The 12,999-nt window shown below is 45.0% G+C and overlaps 1 protein-coding gene across 2 annotated transcripts; it reads left to right on the plus strand.

Moving 5' to 3' along the window:
* Positions 1-649: 649 nt before the first annotated feature.
* ZC4H2 (zinc finger C4H2-type containing) lies at positions 650-11,580 on the plus strand. Of its 2 annotated transcripts, none has more exons than XM_063141657.1 (5): positions 650-830; positions 5,060-5,231; positions 6,510-6,682; positions 8,921-9,083; positions 11,223-11,580. In XM_063141657.1, the coding sequence occupies exons 1-5, from the start codon at positions 778-780 to the stop codon at positions 11,334-11,336; spliced, it is 675 nt and encodes a 224-aa protein (XP_062997727.1). In that variant the 5' UTR covers positions 650-777; the 3' UTR covers positions 11,337-11,580. The 2 variants fall into 2 exon arrangements, with proteins under 2 accessions (XP_062997727.1, XP_062997728.1); XM_063141658.1 differs by lacking the exon at positions 650-830 and adding an exon at positions 1,139-1,175.
* The last annotated feature ends 1,419 nt before the right edge of the window (positions 11,581-12,999 follow it).

Genomic DNA, 12,999 nt, shown 5'->3' on the forward strand with positions numbered 1-12,999 from the left:
AATTATACCATCTTGCAAATTAAAATCAGCCCATATAAAACAATAAAAATCTCAGGAACCCCCATGCCTAATAATAATTCCTCCCTCCCTCTCTAAATATGCCACCTGAGCTTATTGAGAGATGGCCTTGTCTGGGGCAATCTAGATTTAAAAAGAATAAAAATGGAAATAAATAACAAATGGGGGAAAAAAGAGAAGCTTTTCAGGCCAATTTGAGAACGCATGTTTTAGTTCTACGGTTTTGCGGGGAAGACCACTCCAACACCCGCTTTCTATGGCCAACTCTCCCCAAAATACTCCTCCTCCTCCTCCTCCTGCTACAATGCAATCCTAGGCATCCGGAGTAAACCCCATTGTTTTCAGTGGGGCTTACTCCTAAGGATTGCAGCCTATGGAAGGAGAAGCAGCAGAAGAAGCAACCCCACATCTTCGCTCCTTTGCACTCCGGACAACCTTTGACATAATTAGCTGTGACAAATGGAAAGATGGGTTGCCGGAAGAAAAAGAGGGCAGGAGCTCCGCGCTTTGCATGGTGGGGCTTGTAGTCCGGGCAGCCTGCGGGAGCCTGGACCGTTATAAAGCCCTGAACTCAAAGTCCCGATAGGTTTTGCTCGCTGCTGCTGCTGCTGCAGTCTTTGCGCCCAGAAGTCTTGCAGGGGGGCGGCGGCGGCGGCGGCTACATTGTGTCTATTGTATTGAATTTCCCTCCTTCCCCCGCTGGCGTTGGGATTATTTTGTACGTTTCACCGGAGCTTGCAAGCGCGAGGGAGCGAAAGCATGGCTGATGAGCAGGAAATCATGTGCAAACTTGAAAGCATCAAAGAGATCAGGTAGGAGGGGGGGCGTCGGTGGGTTCCCCCCCATCTCCCTCCCATCTCCCTCCCCCCCCTTTTTGTGTGTGCAATCTTAGTGGCGATGCTTCTGCAGCCTGATTCGATGCCTGTTGACTCGGAGTGAAGACCCCACAGGGTCTTACTCTCAGTCTCAGGTAAGTGTTTGCGTAGGATTGCGATTTAATGCGCTTCTGCTTCTCCAACGCCTCCCCTCCCTCCATTCCCGGTTTTGCATTCTGATAAAAGAGTGGCTGATTTCATCTCAGGAGAAAAGTAGCTCCTGTTGATGCACAAGATCCGTTTGGACATGACCCGGAGCGCCTTTTCCAGACAACAAACTGGGTGAGGAAGAATCTGGGTGTGTGTGTGTGTGTGTGTGCATGCATTTGGCGTGTGCCCAGAGGAGTTGTTATTATCTGGCTTTAATTATCATCATCATCTGTATTGCTAATAATAATAATAATAATAATAATAATAATAATAATAGGCAACGGGTAGAAGCAATAGAAGAGCGCAGCACGGATCCACACGCAAACTCTCTTTATTTTAAAGCCACCTTCTCTCTGTTCTTGTTGGAAGGATATCTCCGGGAAAACCCTTCGATTACAGATGTATCGCCTGGTACTATGTAGGCTTACTCGGGGGAAAAGTCCCCCTGTGTTCAGGGAGGCTTGCTCTGCACAGGGTTCCAGCCAGGGAGAGGAAGCAGCAATCTAGTGAATATCTCAAAGGTAACAATGAGGCTGCAATTCGCACTTGCCTGGAAGTAAGCCCCGTTCAACTCCAATGGGGCTGATACACACCGGATTGTGCTGCAAGTCTATTTGCAAACAGTTCTGAAAATGCACACGGTTGGGATGGAAGTGTGCATGTATGAAGAAGAAGAAATGTCTGCTTAACTAAAACACCTTTGGAAATGGTTGTAAACTACCCAGAGAGCTTCAGCTATGTGGTGGTATAGAAATGAAAACAACAACAACAGCAACAGGAAGGAGAATTTAGGGATTTCCTTACCAAGAGGAAATCAGGGGGAATTTGTATTGGGGACTTCTTCACAACAAGTTTTTCTGTGCCTTACACAAGGCTTACCGTTCTTTGTGGGGAGAAAAGGATGTGCTTGATAATGATCCTCCCAGAGTGCAGGACACGGAATAACGGGCTCAAGTTACAGGAAGCCAGATTCCAGCTGGACATCAGGAAAAACTTCCTGACTGTTAGAGCAGTGCGACGGTGGAATCAGCTACCTAGGGAGGTTGTGGGCTCTCCCACACTAGAGGCCTTGAAGAGGCAGCTGGACAACCATCTGTCAGGGATGCTTTAGGGTGGATTCCTGCACTGAGCAGGGGGTTGGACTTGATGGCCTTGTAGGCCCCTTCCAACTCTGCTATTCTATGATTCTATGTGACTAATGCCTGACTGCTGAAATCTCAATAAGCTTCCTAGCAATTGCAGAGAGAGACCAGGGACTCAGGTGTCCTCTGTAGCTCCTTGTCTCTTTCCATGATTTTAATTCTTGATTTTAATTTTTTGTGAACTGCCCAGAAAGCTTCGGCTATTGGGCTGTATAAAAATGTAATAAATAAATAAATAAATAAATGTTTTACCAGCCCAAATAAACCCAAATAGTAAACGTTGCAGAACAGATTATATAATAGAACTCATGCACAATGTACATACTTTTATACAGGTTTGCAGAATCTCTCTTCCTTCAGCTGCCGAATTTGGATTGCCTGGAGGGGGAATTGATTATTTCATTTTAAAATGAGCAGGACATGTCATCCTTATCCGATGGGGCATGGTGCTTCTTAGACGATAAGAGCTATCCATCTGTTTCTTTCATGGAGTTTAAATCCCTTTCTTTTAAAAACATTTATGTTTTACGTTTTTGTAACCCCCCCCTCCCAGAGAGCTTTGGCTATGGGGCGGTATATAAATGTAACAAATAAATAAATAAATATTATTACTACTATATCCCACCTTTTGCAGGAAACCCATGGTGGATTAAAACGGTCCTCTTCCTCTCCATTTTCTCTTCACAGCAACCCTTTGAGGTAGGGTAGAGTCAGTGACTAGCTCAAAGTCACTCCCAGAGTGCAGGACATGGAATAATGGGCTCAAGTTAAAGGAAGCCCGATTCCAGCTGGACATCAGGAAAAACTGTTAGAGCAGTACGACAATGGAACCAGTTACTTGGTGAGGTTGTGGCCTCTCCCACCCTAGAGGCCTTCAAGAGGCAGCTGGACAACCATCTGTCAGGGATGCTTTAGGGTGGATTCTTGCTTTGAGCAGGGGGTTGGACTCGATGGCCTTGTAGGCCCCTTCCAACTCTGCTATTCTATGATTCTATGATTCAGTGAGCTTCGTGGCCGAGTAGGGATTAGAACCTGGATCTCCCCGAGTTCCAGTCCAACACTCTAACCACTACACCACGTTTTTGTAATAAGGAGGACAAATACAGGTGCTGTTTAGTATAAATGTGAAAATGAAATTGACAGAGACGCAAGGAGAAGTGACTTTCTCCTTTGCTGCAGCCTCCCTTCGTCAAGGAAGATGGTTGAGACTGGCATTAGGGTTGCTATCATCAGGCACCTACTGGGCCCCACTGCAAATCCCTAGAGCAGCCTTCCTCAACCTGGGGCGCTCCAGATGTGTTGGACTGCATTTCCCAGAATGCCCCAGCCGTCTGGGGCATTCTGGGAGTTGTAGTCCAACACATCTGGAGCGCCCCAGGTTGAGGAAGGCTGCCCTAGAACGTCCTTCTTCTAAGGATGCATAGATCAGTGTATCTCCATTCTGTTCTGTTTCCCTGTGATTCCTTCATTCAATTTCACTTTTGCATAGAGCAGTGTTTTATTTTAAGGGGGGAGCATTAAAATACAACTTAAAATAGGCATTTTTGACTATATCAATGCATTTTGGGTTGTAATTTACACATTTTTTTTTGAGCTGATAACCACATTGCAAAATTCCCAAAGTGCAATATCTGACATCCCCGTAATATGTTCTACACAGTGGTTCATAGAATCATAGAATAGCAGAGTTGGAAGGGGCCTATAAGGCCATCAAGTCCAACCCCCTGCTCAATGCAGGAATCCACCCTAAAGCATCCCTGACAGATGGTTGTCCAGCTGCATCTTGAATGCCTCTAGTGTGGGAGAGCCCACAACCTCCCTAGGTAACTGATTCCACCGTCGCACTGCTCTAACAGTCAGGAAGTTTTTCCTGATGTCCAGCCGGAATCTGGCTTCCTTTAACTTGAGCCCGTTATTCCGTATCCTGCACTCTGGGAGGATCGAGAAGAGATCCTGGCCCTCCTCTGTGTGACAACCTTTTAAGTATTTGAAGAGTGCTATCATGTCTCCCCTCAATCTTCTCTTCTCCAGGCTAAACAAGCCCAGTCCTTTCAGTCTCTCTTCATAGGGCTTTGTTTCCAGATCCCTGATCATCCTGGTTGCCCTCCTCTGAAAACGCTCCAGCTTGTCTGCGTCCTTCTTGAATTGTGGAGCCCAGAACTGGACGCAATACTCAAGATGAGGCCTAACCAGGGCTGAATAGAGAGGAACCAGTACCTCACGTGATTTGGAAGCTATACTTCTATTAATGCAGCCCAAAATAGCATTTGCCTTTCTTGCAGCCATATCGCACTGTTGGCTCATATTCAGCTTGTGATCTACAACAATTCCAAGATCTTTCTCGTTTGTAGTATTGCTGAGCCAAGTGTCCCCCATCTTGTAACTGTGCATTTGGTTTCTATTCCCTAAATGTAGAACTTGGCATTTATCCCTATTAAACTTGGGATGTGTGAACTGGTTTGATCCTCATCAAAATGCAGACTGCACAAAATCCACGCGCGTTCTTACCTCCTTGCTGTTGCTGCTCGTTCATCTGCTCTCTCAGAAAAAGGAGAAAGAACAGTAACCTTGGGACAAAAGAGTCTAATGAGAGCATCTGACCCAAGCCCTCCACTCCCCCCCCCTACAAAAAGTCCTGGAACTGGTACTAAAGACAACTCTTCAAATCATGTCTGGTCTGTTTTCCAGGCTAGCAAAACCCAGTTCTTTTGGAACTGTGCTTCATTTTGCCCTCATCGCCTGAACCTTATGACTATAGTCAGCATGATCAAATGCCTCTTGGCTAACCAGAAATGCTGCCCCAGCTTTTCTTTGATCTTTTCTGTGTGCTTTCTTCCTTCTTTCTGTCCTCCCCCCTCCCCCCCCCGCCCCCAGAAATAAAACTCTGCAGATGGAGAAGATCAAGGCCCGCTTGAAGGCTGAATTTGAGGCGCTGGAATCTGAGGAAAGGCACCTGAAGGAATACAAGCAGGAGATGGACCTCCTGCTTCAGGAGAAGATGGCTCACGTGGAGGAACTGAGGCTGATCCATGCTGACATCAATGTTGTAAGAGGCAGCCCGGCCTTTTTGGAGCGGAGGGGTTGGGGGCAGGGAGAGAGTGGGTCTTCACAGTCACTCAGGCTGCAGTCTTGTGCACACTTACCTGGGAGTAAGCCCTGGTGCAGTCAGTAGAGCTTACTGTGCTGCCAGGGGAGAAGATGGTCTTGCTACAGTGCTTAATTTTTTTTCAGGGGGAGAGAGAGAGAGAGAAAGAAATGTTGAGATGTTGACACGGTTTGCATGTCACAACAACCCAGGGTTTTTCTTAAAAAGTTGTAGGCTATTGTGAGCAAGCGAGCATGTTGGTTCCCACCGCCTGATTGCCCCCACTGCAAACTTGTAAACCCCGTAGAGTTTTTATTCTAATAAGCAATACATAAGTGTTTTTAATAAATAAATAATAAACTGCCCTAATACACTTCACCCTGGGTTGTTAAGGGCAATGTGTGAACCGGGAATTCTGGGTTGCTGGTAGAGAGACCTGGTTTGGTTGTCTCTTCCCAACAAAAATAATAATAATAATAATAATAATTTGTATCTCGCCTTTTGCCCAATACTGGGCCTCAAGGCGGCCTTACAAAATTTTAAACATATACATTTTAAACCTAGGGAAAGAAATATACAAAAATTAAACTAAACTAAACATAAATAAATAAATAATACAATAATAAATAAAAAATGTAATAGAATTCCCCGTTCACAGTGGGTGCGATTGGACTGTGGAATCAGCATGCTTGCTTCCTCCAGTTCACAAAACTGGGCCAGCCATGTAAATATTGTTGTCTTCTTCTTCTTCCTTCCTCCTCTTCCTCTTCTTCTTCTTCTTCCTCCTCCTCTTCCTCTTCCTCTTCCCCCTTCTTCCTCCTCACCATTGTTGTAATCTAATGCCACATCCTGGGGGAGGAAGAGGGCACCTTGCCCAAGTCCCCTGAAAGTTCTCACTCTATTTGTTTATTTGTTTATTTATTGCATTTTTACACCACCCAACAGCCGAAGCTCTCTAGTTCATCCTTTCCCAACTGCGTGCCCTCCAGATGTTTTGGACTGCAACTCCCAGCAGTCCTGACCATTGTCCATGCTGGCTGAGGGGGCTGGGAGTTGAGGTCCAAAACATCTGTTGGTCCAAAACATGTTGGGGTAGTCTGCTCTAGGGGAAGGCAAATGTGAAAACCTCTGCATTGTGTGGGGCTCCCCCAATGCTGGCCAGAGACCTGGTGTGGCCCCAGCTGCCTATAAAGAAAGACACCTGTTCAGTGTCTGCCTGGCTCCATGCTCCTGTTCTAGATGGAGAACACAATCAAGCAATCGGAGAACGACCTCAACAAGCTCTTGGAGTCCACCCGTCGTCTGCACGAGGAGTACAAGCCGCTCAAGGAGCACGTGGATGCCTTGAGGATGACCCTGGGCTTGCAGAGATTGCCAGATTTGTGCGAGGAGGAAGAGAAGCTCTCCCTTGAGTAAGCTGGCAAATGGCTTGTTAGTAGCTGGTGGGCAAACAGGGAAGGCGATATCTCTGCCTCTTAGGGGTACTATTATACTTAGCGGCATATAAAAATCACAAATTTCATCTGTGTGGGTTCCATGAAGTGCTACATTCAACGTTCTTTGGCAACAGAGAAAGCTGCCTTATATTGAGTCAGACCATCGGTCTTTCTAGCTTGGTATGGTCTACTGTAGGGATGGAGAATGTGTGGCCCTCCAGATGGTGTTGGACTACAAGTCTCATCATCCTTCACTATTGGCTGTGCTGGCTAGGGCTGATTAGAGAGGAGCCTTTCTCGGCTGTATCTTGAAATGCTGGCTCTTGAGCCTGTGACTTCCTGCATGCAAAGTATTATTATTATTATTATTATTATTATTATTATTATTATTATTATTATTATATTTATTTATTTATATAGCACCATCAATGTACATGGTGCTGCACCCTACCACTGAGTTGCAGCATTTCTTCATTATTATTAATTTTTGGGAAAGGCTAATAATAATAATAATAATAATAAGCTATGCCAAAAATTTCTCCCATGAAAATTTTGACCATTCTCGTTCAATTTGATAGAAAAGAAATTGATTTCAAAAACAAATTCAAAAGAGAAGAAATTCTCATGGGTTTGGTTCAGGGTTCTCTTGTGCTTAAGAGATGACTTAGGAGTGTGTGTGAGTGTCCTGTCTGTCATCGTACAGTCATCTCTCTAACAGCCTGTAGCCTCCTTGGCTTCCTGCACTTCCTGCCCAGGGGAAGACAGCATGGGATTTTCATTCCTCTCACAGGGTGGTTTCAAATCAGGGCATGCAGGCAGCCTGGGAGATTGTAGAGCAATGGAGAGATGTGAAACAAGGAAAAATGCAGACAGTTCCCTCAGCCACCTCACAGGGATTAGTTAAGGTCAAAAACACCATAAACACACCTTCAAAATGAAATATAAACTGCCCTGAGAATGAGGCAGAAAAATGGAAGCCCCTTTCATGGGGAAAGAAAACTTTCAGGAAATTCCTGAGATTTTTCTTTTCTTACCTTCTAGAAATAAAAATACTCTTTTCAGAATTTTCTCCATATTTTTTTGTCGCTATCGTTTTTTTGTGGTGGCTGCATTCCCTCCCCTCGACGGCCTGGAGTGATGCGAGGTGTATCAGGCATTGTAGAGGGTGGAAAAATGGGGGCCAGACTGCCAACACAGTTGCCATTTGCAGTAGCAGTGCAGAAAAACCCCAAACCCACAGGAAAAATAGAAAGAAGCTGTTCTAAAACTCTTGTCAATGATGAAGCCTACCTTTGAGAAATGGTTGGAGAATTTCTCCTCCCCTGGGGAAATTCTGTGAAATTGTGTGTCCCCCCCCCCCCCCAATTTCTCTACCCACAAATGGGTGGAGAATTTTGAGGGGCGCCTTGCACACAGCCCTAATAACCATAGCTTTCTATGTTGCCAAAGTAGAGCGTGCCAAAGGGCTTCAGAATGTTGAATGTAGCACATCTCATGCAACTTAGCTCGTGCAACATAATGGCTCAGTTCAGACAACATGTTAGTCAACGCAGTGTGAACCCTCCACTCAACGGTTGAGTTCCTAGGGGGTCCTCCCCACACAACATGTTCTAACTCCACCGTTGTGTGACTGTGAGCAACTGTGGAGTTGAGTAAAATCCATTGATCGTTCCTCCGCCCTCTCTCTTCCCCCAGTCCTCCCAATGTTATTCTATCAGCCATTGCTGCAATAAAACAATCCTGGCAGCTCTAGAAAAGGGAGGAGCAGAGCCAGATTGGAAGGGAAGTGGTCATGATATAGGAGCAGAAGAAAAGACAGAATCAATTAATCCAATAAAGACAAATAAAGGAAGGTTAATCCGGTTAACCCCTTCCAAACAACTGACAAGCGTCACTGCCCATTTCCCAAAGTTCCATGGTTTCTGCTGTGACCAACCAGATGCCGAAGGATGTTAGGTGGGGGACTACAAGAGAGAGGGCCTCTGCCTATGCAACAATCTCTTCCTGACCATGATGGCATTGAGCAGGGGGTTGGACTAGATGGCCTTGTAGGCCCCTTCCAACTCTGCGATTCTATGATTCTATGGCTGGAGCGATGGGAGTTCTGGTCCAAAACATCTGTAGGGCACCAGGTTGCCTACCCGATTATCCGAGGAAAATGAGCTGGTCGTGATTCTGAATATGTTTCTCTTGTTTTCCCCTCTTGATCTCTAGTTACTTTGAAAAGCAGAAAGCTGAATGGCAAACAGAACCCCAGGAGCCTCCTATCCCAGAATCCTTGGCTGCAGCAGCTGCTGCTGCCCAACAACTGCAAGTTGCCAGGAAACAGGACACCAGGCAGACGGCAACGTTCAGGCAACAGCCTCCGCCTATGAAGGTGAGGACACATTGTTTGGGTCGCTGGAGGAGGATGCGTTCAGGCAAACCGGTAGGGACAGAGCTCCGACAAGCTTTTAGGAACCCGGGGCGATGCCATGTACCAGGTCAACTTATTTGTCCATCCATGTGGGCAACTTTGGCTGATCTGTGGTAGGGTGACCATATGAAAAGAAGGACAGGGCTCCCGTATCTTTAACAGTTGTAGAGAAAAGGGAATTTCAGCAGGTGTCATTTGCATGCCTGCAGCACCTGGTGAAATTCCCTCTTCATCACGACAGTTAAAGCTGCAGGAGCCCTGCTGTCTTTGTATCTGGTCACTCTACAAAGGAGGGCAGGGCTCCTGCAGCTTTAACTGAAGTGACGAAGGGAGTTCAGCAAGTGCTATATGCATACAAATGACACCTGCTGAAATTCCCTGTTCTATACAACTGTTAAAGATACAGGAGCTCTGACCTCCTTTTCATAGGGTCACCCTAATCTGTGGGCTAGTAACTCCCTGTACCCCTCTCCTGCAAGCTGCACTGTTGCTACAGCAGAAGCCACCCCAAAAAAATGTGCTTGAAAACAAGCTAAATGTGATCTTAGTAAGCCTCTGTAGTAGTTTCTGGCCATATTTTGGTGGCAAACAATGTGTTTTTTTTACTTCCCTCCACGTTCATTTTTTTTTGGGGGGGCCTGCAGGCCACATGTTGCTCACCTGTGATCTATCCCAGTGTTACCTACTCTGACTGGTAGCAACTCTATGGAGTCATAGGGTAGTAGCCAGTCTTAGCCCTACTTAGAGAAGATCAATTGGAATGAATGGGATTTACATTAGTCACAATTAACTTAAGTTCCATTCCTTTCAGTGGGTCTATTCTAAGTAAGGCTAAGATTGGATACTGCTTAAAGAATTAGAGTCGGATCTGGCCTTTTAGGTTATTTAGCCCCAGGAAGGGCAGATGTCATGCTTGCAAGATCTATTTGGATTTTGCTAGAGCCCTGAGATCCGACAACAATATCAGAACTGAATGGAGCTCACAGTCCTTCTATGCAAAAATCCTCTCCTAGATACTCCAAGCTTCCTTCGTTTCAGCAACATAATTTCTGGGGATGTAGCGAGTCATTTTGTTACAGCTGTTATTGAACAACTGGGAGTCAAAACTTTCTGATCTACTGCAAATCACTCAGAGTTCTACTAGTAGAACCAGTTATACGTTCTGCCCACGCCTGATGTATTGAAAGGCCAAACTATTATTATTATTGTTATTTATTTATATAGCACCATCAATGTACATGGTGCTGTACAGAGTAAAACAATAAATATCAAGACCCTGCCGCATAGGCTTACATTCTAATTGTGTGTGTGTGTGCATAATTAACATTTATTAATTATAATAAATGGCTCAGAGAGCCAGTGTGGTGTAGTGGCTAAGGTGTCGGGTTGGGAGTCAGGAGATCCGGGTTCTAGTCCCCGCTCGGCCATGGAAATCCACTGGGTGACTTTGGGCCAGTCATAGACTCTCAGCCCAACCTACCTCACAGGGTTGTTGTTGTGAGGATAAAATGGAGAGGAGGAGGATTCTGTACGCCGCCTTGGGTTCCTTAGAGGAAAAAAGGTGGGATATAAATGAAATAAATACATAAATAAATGCAGGGTTGTGGGGTGTTCTGCATTTACGTTTCTGGAGGTGGGAATATCATTGCAGTTTGAGAAACAGCCCCATTTGCCCTACTTAACGATCCCATACGTGAGTGCATCTTTCGAAAAAAGCTCGCACGTTCACGAGCTTGCGATCCCATTTGCAAAATGCATCCTTTCTGGAAAATGCACCCTTTAAATTGTGCATTGGTGTTTTTTTTTTTTAAAAAAGGATGCATTTTCACATTTTAATCAATGGGAGAGGGGAAGTGTGCACTTGGAAAAATGCATGTTTTTACTGTTTGAAAACGCTCACTTTTCCTGTCCGGGGAAGAAAAAAGACAGTCCCGTTCGGAGGCAAAAAAGAGGTGAAATTAGCATTGGGGTGGAAAAGCGAGGACCTCAATAAACCCAAGCGTTGCTCTTTCACCGATTCCCTAGGGTAGAAGCTGGATGTGCTTGCCTTACAGGAAACCCTGCTTTCCTAATAGAATTGGGTTCCCCCCCCCATTTCAGGCCTGCTTATCGTGCCATCAGCAGATCCATCGAAACGCGCCCATTTGCCCTCTGTGCAAAGCCAAGAGCCGCTCTCGGAACCCTAAGAAGCCGAAGAGGAAGCAAGATGAATGAAAAGTGGACAACTGACTGAGGAAAATTGTGACCCAACCACAGCCCGTGTCCCCCCCCGCCCCCTTTCCCGTAGAACTGTAAATGTGACCAGAATTCATTGAAGTGCAAAATACAAGCGTGACTTAAGCTTTGTTTTTGTTTGATGTGATGTAAGCACAACTGTTTTGTTTGGCTCTAATTTTTGTCTAGTCTTTTCGACCCTTTTGCTTTATAGCAGTGGTTCTCAACCTTCCTAATGCCGCGACCCTTTAATACAGTTCCTCATGTTGTGGTGACCCCCAACCATAAAATTATTTTCGTTCTTCTCTACACGATCCATTGTCATGGGATGGTTTGCTTATGAAAATAATACATAACAATAGCTTTAATAATACAAAAGATGATACATGACATAGTTCAGTCAATACAGTTTCCTAAGACCATCGGAAATATGTGTTTTCTGATGGTCTTAGGCGACCCCTGTGAAAGGGTCATTTGACGCCCAAAGGGGGTCCCGACCCACAGGTTGAGAACCGCTGCTTTATAGGAAGACATTAGGAGCTGATTCTGCTACTTTTGTAACATGTCAAGTGTCCGACCTTTTGGACTCTGTACGCAAGTAGAGTACCAGTTTTGAGGCAAAGGCAGAAGGATATTTCATGCAGAGAATGCAAAAGGTGTCCTTGATTCAATTAACGATATGCGTTTCGTCTTTAAGTAAATGGACTGAAGACTTTTCTACTCAACTTTCCTCAATGTCATGGTTTCCCATTCCCCATTTAGTTTTTATCACTACATTATTTTCGTATCAAGGTCCTGCTCAATTGCTTGTGAGCCTTTTAATATGTATATCTGTTTCTGTCTGATTTTTTTATAGGATGTGTAAAATTTACTTACCTCCTTTTCCTCCCAGGTATAACCAGGTGTGTTTGTGTGCTTTAAAAAAGAAGAAAGAAGTTCTCTGATAAGGAAGTCCAAATTCTGCACTACCTGTGCACATTGTTCAATTCTCTTTTACCCATAAACCCTGCCAATTTGAATTTTTCTACTATTTTGCATAGCTCTGCCACTTACTATCTTTGTCAATCACGTCTGAGACTTCAGCAAGTGTTGCCCACACACATTGAGCATTTGTGTTTGCACCCTTAAGGACTAGAAACTTGCTTTTAAGGGTGGGGAAGTGGAAATGGAAGCAGAAGCGCTGAATTTTCAAGGTTGTAATGCTCCTCCAGAGCCAGGGGAAGCTGCCTCATAGCAGCTCAAACTATTTGTTCTTTTAGCTCAGTATTGCCTGTTTTTAGTGGAAGGAGAGTGCCAGCATTTCAAGCAGGGGTCTTTCCATCATCTGCTACTTTTCAAATGGAGATGTGAAAATTGAACCAGAGACACTCTGTAGCGATACTTGTGCTCTTTCATGACACACCCACATCCCTGGCTCTATAGCCTGTCTGATGCAAAAGATAATTTATAAGTCAAGGGTAGCATCCAATGGTAGTCAGGTGTAGAGTAAGCCTATTGAAATGAAAGGAATTAGTTGTGACTAAGGGCTCATCGAGACCAAGCAGGATATTCCACTATGAAAGCAGTATATAAAATGCCACCCCAGGGCTCATCTGCACCAAGCAGGATATTCCACTATGAAAGTGGTATGAAAGCGGTATATAAAAGACAGGAGTCACTACTG

The sequence above is a fragment of the Elgaria multicarinata genome, chromosome 15 (assembly GCF_023053635.1).
Source record: "Elgaria multicarinata webbii isolate HBS135686 ecotype San Diego chromosome 15, rElgMul1.1.pri, whole genome shotgun sequence".
In the NCBI taxonomy this organism is placed as follows: Eukaryota; Metazoa; Chordata; class Lepidosauria; order Squamata; family Anguidae; genus Elgaria; species Elgaria multicarinata.